General features: G+C 38.2%; 1 protein-coding gene across 4 annotated transcripts; it reads right to left on the reverse strand.

The window, feature by feature from the left end:
• Positions 1 to 40: 40 nt before the first annotated feature.
• Positions 41 to 8,477, reverse strand: LOC113723686 (putative disease resistance protein RGA3). 4 transcript variants are annotated; one of them, XM_072076125.1, is made up of 7 exons: positions 4,578 to 8,477; positions 3,776 to 4,123; positions 2,754 to 2,903; positions 2,238 to 2,641; positions 1,124 to 1,189; positions 828 to 895; positions 41 to 311 (listed from the first exon to the last, which is right to left on the reverse strand). In XM_072076125.1, exon 1 carries the CDS (start codon positions 8,339 to 8,341, stop codon positions 4,601 to 4,603), a length of 3,741 nt encoding a protein of 1,246 aa, XP_071932226.1. In that variant the 5' UTR covers positions 8,342 to 8,477; the 3' UTR covers positions 41 to 311; positions 828 to 895; positions 1,124 to 1,189; positions 2,238 to 2,641; positions 2,754 to 2,903; positions 3,776 to 4,123; positions 4,578 to 4,600. The 4 variants fall into 4 exon arrangements, with proteins under 4 accessions (XP_071932226.1, XP_071932143.1, XP_071932176.1 ...); XM_072076042.1 differs by having other exon boundaries at positions 3,787 to 4,132; XM_072076075.1 differs by having other exon boundaries at positions 3,783 to 4,132.
• Positions 8,478 to 8,761: the final 284 nt, after the last annotated feature.

Raw genomic sequence — 8,761 nt, forward strand, 5'->3', positions numbered from 1 at the left:
ACTCTAATGGTCTCTAAAGCAGTTCACAAACAGATACAAATTTCTGGATCCAGTCCTCGCAGCTTAAAGCAAGCAAGGGATTTACAAGCAGCTGACTACATCAATGATAAATGATTTATGAGCACAACATTTTTTAATACCTTCAGCAAGGTACTTTTCTGACATTTTCATGAAGCTAATAAGTCTAACTGGTCAATCAAAATACATCGTATAAGAAATTAAGATTCTACCTACTGCGCTGACTGTACAAATATACAGAGTGATATAAAGCCATCCAGCCTAAATCTTCCACTCCTCTTCTGATCAAAACTCTACAAATTACAATTGAAAAGGAAAAAATTAGTCAGAGCACATAAAGCACAAGTAAACTCTAGGTAAAAATTAGTCAGAGCACATCAAGTGCAAGTTGGCTCCGAAACCTCAGATCATTAAAACACAAATCATGATAAGTGTTCAGAAACTGGAGATTTAGATAACAAGTCAAATCAGTTGAGTGTCAAAGTGTGAGATCATTAAGACACAAATCGGTTGAGTGTCAAATCATTGAAACACACACTGTTCAGATCATTAAAAAACACAAATCAGTTGAGCATCAGAGTACTTCAAAGATAACAAGTTTGCTATATGCATATAAATCCTCACCGTTCTAAGAGAAACTGGATATTGTATATAAAATAGAAGGTAACATACATGAAGTTTGCTCAATCTCCATCTTAATTAGCCTTTTTCTTTTTGGGAGGGGAGGGTGCAGTTCAGATCACCTCATGAGTAAATAAAAGAATATCATCAGAACTCAAACATTTATCCAATTGTATTGTGAAACTTACACCTAACAATCATAGTAAACAGTACTATAACCTTGTAGACATCGTCTGGAACAAGATATCCACGGCCCCTGCAGGTAAACAGATAAAATATCATGATTAGCCCTTGGGTCAGAGCATATAAGAGGAGGTACCTCAAACTGTGAAACTTAAACATTCCTTTTCTTATGATGACAGAAATTAGAGAAAGAAAAAAGAAATAAGTAATGAGCTTGTAGATATACATTGGGAAAATGTTACCTAATTCTGCAAATTAAAAGAAAACCAGATAAAAAAATATATTTAGAGAAAAATCTTACAAGCAGTAATTTGAACTTCGACTCGCCATCACAACAGTCATCTCCGCATTGTACACCTCGTTGTTGCTGAAAATTCAAATAGAGATATATTATATATTATTTGTACTGTTTAGATGAAATCAAATAGATATACACATGAATTTAAAAAAAAAAAAAACTATTCGTACACGTGGTCAATGAGAGATGAAAAAATTCATTTTATGAAATGTGAGGGACGAAACAATTTATTTTGTGAAATGTAAGGAACTATAGATGGATTATGTAAATTTGTTTTGACAATTTTGTCTCTAAAAAATGATCATATGCAAGGCAGGCATATGATGAATTCCGACTAAAAACTAGTTAGAAACCTAGATAAGGACCAAATTTGACAAAAGTGAATTTGTAAGGGACATAAAAGTACACTTTTAAAAATAAGGGACGAAAAAAGTCATTTTACAAATTATGAGGGACGTTTTGAACGATTTTTCTAAATTTATATTCATGTACTAACATTCATAAATTTTCTGATTGACTTCTTTTAGCTGACTGATTTCTCCTGATAGACTAAAATCTTTGGGCCAAACAAAAATATGAAAAGTACAACCGTTTTCAGAAAGAAATAGGTAATGAATGTCAATATCTTTTTAGTGTTGGCAAGTAATTTCCTTCTTCCTTCAATTCTTAAGAGTAATTTATCAACTTCCATTGAGTGGGCCTGCTGGAACATGCTCATCTAACCTAACAAGTGGATACTTTGTGGCAAAGTACCTCAATTAGGTGAAACCATGTTGAAGAACTTCATGAGAAACATTTATCATTGATCTCCCACCTTCATTAGTCTTCTAAAATGTTACATATTTGAAGGGGGTTTCTCAATAATTATAAATTATTTTTAGGTTTGCTAGTCTTTCTTAGCTAAAACAAAACAGATAGAATGCTACAATAACAAAACCTGTTTATTGATCATTCAAACTGCAAATTTTTGGATTGTGACTATTTATCTTAAAGTAGGCATGTCAAAATAATTAAGTTAGCTAAGAACCAAGATGGTACTTAGGGTTCGTTATTTTACTAAAACAAATTCAACACTGAGCCTGGTACCTAGAATGACTAACTGTTAGCATAGTTGTACCATGAGTCTCTCTTGTTCTTGAGTGGAAAAGTATGACCTATTGTCCAATTTACAAAGGCCTTGCAAGATCTGGCAGGAACCTTTGAACAAGGATGTAGAAATTCTTGCATCTACAATTGCAGCACCAAAACTTTGAACTTTTGCCATCCAAATGAATGATTGACACTGCAATCAGATGCTTCGTTTATGTCGTCCAAACGATCACCAATGCTGTCTACAATGTCTAACTTCTTTCCATCAAATCTTCCCACCTCTGGAACTAAAGTATCAGCACGTCTAGTTTTCTTCAAGCAAGTCTTGTATCTTGATAGCTCTCTAGTACTAGCTGCCATGCTCCCCTCTAATTCTTCTCCATCCACATTACTTTCTACAAGCCTGGCACAAGCCACTCTGTTTTCAGCATGCTACAAGGAGAAAAGGTTCAGTGTTTGATTTATTTTGTTAAACACTTCTAGAAAATAGATTTAAAAAAAGACATTGAAATCGGCCAATAGACCTGCAATCAACATTTTTTACCTTCTGCATTCTGAGCAATATATGGCATTCTGGTGGGAAAAACCAAATAACTACCTTCCATCTTCAAAATCTGGCTGATAAGTGAAAATAACTTCTCCATCTTGCCATTCTCATAAGAACAACACGGGAACCTTGGTGCCTAAACAAATTCTGGCAAAAAAAAAATCACAATATTACACCGCAGTGCTACTTCAATTATGACACCAAATAGAAACATGACCCACAGAAAAGTTTGGTCTGGTAACTAGTGCAACAATTCATCACTCAAAATCCTAAAGAGTACAAATTAAGCTAAATTCCATTGGTTAAGCCACAAAGAACACATACTAGTGCAAATGCCACCCTACATTTAGGCACAATTACATGACTCAAACATACTTGCAAACTTGGACCAATTTTCTTGTACTTCTAGTAAGTTGGGTGGAGACATTTCCTCCTCATCTTTCTTCAAAAACGATTGGAAACCATAGCCTGATGTTGCAGTTGGAGAATATGAAAAGTGCAATAAGATGCTTTAGAGGTTCCCGGCTGACTAAAAAATGTAGATAAAATATATACTCTCTCATACACACACAAAAATTTAGATTTCATATTCATTTTATCAAAATTATACAGTAATATTTAAAAATTAATTCCATCTAAAGTTTAAAAAGATATTGGTATTAAATTTTATAATGCCAACCTTGAGGAGCATGATCTGATTAATAATTACAAAGTAACAAATACATAACATTCCAGTGGTGTATCATGCTAGGCTTTGCTTAACATTGTACTGATACTAGAAGAGCAACACCTAATTCCAGGTCGGCTAAAGTCATATCTTGGTCCAGTGGATTGATAAAATACAATTAAACGAGACAGAATCAGTATACAAGTATATCTTTCTTTTCACTTTTTCTAGATATGAATACCCCTTCCTTGAGAAACAATAAATTAATAAAGATATGAACAAAAAATAATGATAAAAAAAAAAGAATAAATAAATAAAACATATATTTCTCTGTTAATTAATTAAAACAGACATTTTACTTGCCGGTGCTGATAGAGATGACACTTGTTGAAGTTCCAGACTTTGCTGCATTGATAGAACTCGCAAAACGTCTGCATGCTAAGTACGACCCGCAGCGCCACAGTGGAAACCACGGCCAGACATTTCCATGAAGCATACAAGTCCTCCTCCTACCGTCTAACCGTCATGACCAAAAGTTTCTTGCTGTAGAAGTTGTTAACTTTGTCAATGGCAACCTCAATGTTGGAGTTCTGATCTGAGCCGGCGTAACATCTCTTTATACCATTGAATTGATCAGCAATTTCATCATCCATGAGAGCACCCTTGATCACCCCATTTTGCTTCAGCAGCTTCACGTCTTCTGCAGTGTCTACAATCCCATTCAAGGGTTGATTTACACATAGCAGCCTCGTAATATATTTTATGAGAGAGTATAAAATCTAAATAATATGCTACTTTATTGGTTTCAATGTTGTTTGGAACTGTCAGTGTCAGAAAAAATTAGTGAATTTCGTGGACAAATAGTCATATATAGTAGTGAATTTTACCATACTTTTTGATGGTTCAGAAAAGCAGATGAAATTCACAATTTTTATTGTCTTTCAATTTGCTCGTAACACTACTTTGTTAAGTTAATGACAAGAATTAGTTTATAAATTGAAAGAGAAAGTAATCCTCACCAGAAGAAGCAAAGAAACAGATAATTGTTACATAGAAAAAGAGTGAGGGACAAATACGGATAGAATAAGATGGTGAAGAACAGCGATATCCAATAATGAGAAGCTATTAATCAAAATTTTGCAGTGAAATCTTACCCGATGGCTCGGAAAGATGACTTTTAATCACTTTTACGCTCCGGAATATTAGAGATCTTGGGCCACTCGGAGCCGCTTTGAGGAGTGCATCTTTCGGTTAATAGAGGACAATACCAAATTTCCAGACATCTTAATTTGAGGCGTTCCATGGCATCTACGGAGGGTAAATATTCAAGCTTTGGGCAATTGAATAGGATTAGCTCTTCAAGAGATGCAAGGTTCCCAAGCCAATCTGATAAGGCTTCGATTGCTCCGAAGCCACTTAGAGATAGTGATGTGATGGTAGTCAAGTCTTGAAGCTGATGTGGCAGAGATTTCGTGTCAGGCATCCCATGCAAAGACACGTGTCGGAGTGATGATGAAGATGCTAATCCAGCCCAATCAAATTCGATTACTGAGTAATCTGAGAAGGGACCAATCTCCACTTTCCTTAAGCTCGTAAGATAGCCAAATCCACTAGGCATCTCAGCAATCAAGTTGGGACACCTCCGTAACGAGAAGCTCTCGAGAGAAGGGGTTCGTCGCAAATCAAGGGGAAAGGAGACCAGACTGCGGCAATAGGACAACTTCAGCTCTCGGAGAGACGTACACGACTCGAACATCTCCACTGGTAATCTTGTTAATTCATGGCACCCATCGACAGTAAATTCCTCAAGAGACTTAAGGAGGCCTTTCTGTCCAATATTTGGATATCCAAATGAATTAATTCTCGGGCAACCCCGTATCTCCAAGTGCTCTAAAGCTTGAAATTGATAAAGATCTTCTGGCAACTCCCGTAAATTCTGACAATGATAGACTACCAATCTCTTAAGACAAGCGGCGCAACTCATTCCTCTTAATGTTGTTATATTATCGGCATGCCTCAATTCTACACTCTGAAGAGTTGGAAAAAGACAGAGTTGCTCAAGCATGTCAGTGGGTAGACTGTCACAGCTATCAATACTCAAGCTGCTCTCTGGTCGTCTCACTAATTTTAGAGACTCTATGGGTTGACTACGACCACCACTTAATTCAAGGGACGAGAGATTGGCTATATTGCTCAAAACATTTTCTGCCAGCAAAACATGGCAATTCTCTTTGATTTTCAATACATCAAGACTTGGGAAACGACTTGGAGTTGGAATGGTGATCAGCTGGGAGCAACGCCAAATAGACAACTTTTCAAGCACGGGAAACACATCTATCACATGTACTTCACCTGCGGTTGACATCATCTCGGGTGCGTCCTTCCACTCTTCCAAATATTCCATTCTTTCGAGAGAGAGAATTTTAAGGGCTGGAAAGAATGTTTGTCTGCTAATAGTGATTGAACCTCCTGATCCGCAGTCCTCCTCAGCACTTGTACTGTAGAATGAAAGCCCAATGCTTCTTATGTTTTCCAATCCAGTCAGATATAGATGTTGGAGGGATGACAGCTGTCCTAGGGTGGGGAGTTCTCTGCATCTTGTGCAATTCGCCACACGCAACTCCACCAGTGATGTCAAATTCATGAACCATTGTGGAAACTGATCACCCTTAAAATACCGGATATGCAACTCTTTTAAATTTGGGTGAGGTTGGAGGCCTTCCAACACATCTTCATCACAATTATCACTTTCTCGATCCCTATTGCCCCACTCAAATACCAACCGATACAGATTTGGCTTTTTAGATAGGTTCGCCAGTTCAGCATCATCTTTGCCATTTACTAATTCAAGATTTCTGATCTCCAAGGAGCCTGTAAGATCTTTCAAGGTCCCAAGCTCCTGGATGCCACGACCTTCCTCTTGACGACCAATGTTAAAGAATTCTAACGTTTGAAGACAAGTCCATCGTCCAATCCCGGATGGCATTTGGATTTCGCGTCCTGTATCATCATCATCATCATCATCATCGCGTCCTGTATCATCATCATAGTGAAGATGTCTCATGCTAATCAAATTGCTCATCTCCTTTGGAAAACCGTCTACAAGCATGCCAATTCTCAGTGTTTGCAAACAGTAAAGTTTGCAAAGAGATTCTGGCAAAGTTCTGATACTAGACTCTGAAATGTCGAGTAAGTGTAAATGTATTAGTTTGCCAATGGAGGTCGGCAACTCTTCGACATCTGCTCCAAACAATTTTAGGACATGCAAGTATTTGAACTTTGATACCATATCATCAGCTATGCCACCCTCCAGAAATAATGTGCGAAGCGATGCTGATGCTTTTTCATTGATTCTTTCGGGTGAGTATACCGCAAGGTAACGGTCCTGATTGCTGCTGTTATGATTCAAAATTGATTTTGCAAAATCGTGCACAAGATCATGCATTTTATACCATGTTCTCCTCTCCTCTTTTACTTCTTCCAATAAGGAAGTTTGCAGCAAAGTTCTCAGATACTCATATCCTATTCCCTCCATCATTCTTTCATTTTGGGGATCCGGTTGAAGAAAGCCTTCAGCCATCCAAAGCTCAACTAGTAGATCTTGTTCCAATTCAGTATCTTGATGAAAAATTGAGCAATATGCAAAACATTTCTTAACCGGTGCAGGTGAGAGATGATCAAAACTCACCTTAATTATTTGCTTGATCCCACCCTGATCTCCATTCAAGAGACTCTCCTCCAAAATAGATAGCCAATCCTCTTTTCTCTTTTTAGATAACAAACCTCCGATTAACGTTGCTGCCAGAGGCAGACCGTCACATCTTCTTACAACTTGCTCCCTCATGTCTTCCAATTCTTTTGGCACTTTTTCCCCTACAGTTGCCCAATTTTTCACGATAGACCAGCAGTCATCATCGTATAGCTTTCTTAGGTCATGACGAGTAAAATTGATCCGCCGATGTCTAGACAGAACAATTGGCACTTGTTGGAGACGAGAAGTAACAAGACAGCAGCTCCCTTTCTTCGGTTTGAGTGCCTCCAAAGTGGTGAAAAAGTCATTCAACAATCCTTCTTGATGATTCCACAAATCGTCAAGAACAAGCAAATATCTTTTTTCCTTAAGTTCAGTTTCAATTCCTTCAACTATTACCTCCCTACCATCCACTTCAGCCTTTTTTCTTGTTGATGATTCTAGAATCATTTTGAAGAGCTCCATGATTTCAACTTCTTTAGCCACACAAACCCAAATTTTTTTGTCAAAATGATTATCAAACTGTGAATTGTTGTAAACGGCTTTAGCTAGAGTTGTTTTTCCTAATCCTGGCTTGCCAGTTATGGAAACAACTGAAATACTGACACTTTCAGATTCGGTCAACAACTTCTTAACTATTTTTGATTCATCCTCGTCTCTTCCTAGGACATCACTTCGAACAATCTTCGAGTCAGTCTGTCTGCTTGTTGTGGCTCCAGTAACAATAGTAGCGAATGCTTCTGGCCGCTTGTAGGCCAGTCCCAAACCTTCTGCATCCCGATGGATCCTTTCAAGGTTCGCGTTGACCCCCCTGATCATTGAACCCAACCTCCAACGAAAACCAATTTTATTAAAGAATGAAAAGCAGAAGAATACCTTCATTTTCGTGAGTTGATTTTGATACTTCACCTTCCGACGAAGATTTTCATAGTTGAGCTCGTCCAGCACATTGTCAGCTTTGAAAACCTCATCTTCCAGCTGCTCGAGCCAATTTTGCACCCCTGGTCTACGCATGTCCTTGTCGGCACCGGCCAAGAAGCCTCGGATCATTGCAGCAGATTTGTCGAGTCTCTCCAGCTCCTCTGGGAATTCACGATGATCAGCGGCAAGAGAAACAACCGCCTGCAATGCAACCTGAATAGTAGCACTAACAGGAGCATCAGCCATTTTTTCTCGCTTGGGATTGGAATTAGGATGAAAGTGTTCTGCAATGGTGATGGGGGGATGCTTTCTGCAATGGGACAAGGAAGGATATGGTTCAACTTCAGCAGCTAAGAGCAAAGTCAGCGGAGGCTAAAACTTGGGGGAATGAAATTTGCAACTCAACTTCCAAATTTCTCCACTGCACGCTCTATCATCACTCCTGACAGGTGTCCGTGATTTACGGATCACAGCTCTAGCAGCTGCACGTTCTCTCAAGAGTCATAAGAGTAATATTAAGGCTTTGGAAAGCACGGCTCTAGCAGACATGTCCGTGATTTACGGATCACATCTGCATATGACCGTGTTCCTGATTACAGTTATTTTTTTTAAAAGCAGGTCAAGAAGTTGATTTGCTTAGCTTCACAGAGGTAGAAACAGAGTTGT

The sequence above is a fragment of the Coffea arabica genome, chromosome 1c (genome assembly GCF_036785885.1).
Source record: "Coffea arabica cultivar ET-39 chromosome 1c, Coffea Arabica ET-39 HiFi, whole genome shotgun sequence".
Classification (NCBI taxonomy): Eukaryota; Viridiplantae; Streptophyta; class Magnoliopsida; order Gentianales; family Rubiaceae; genus Coffea; species Coffea arabica.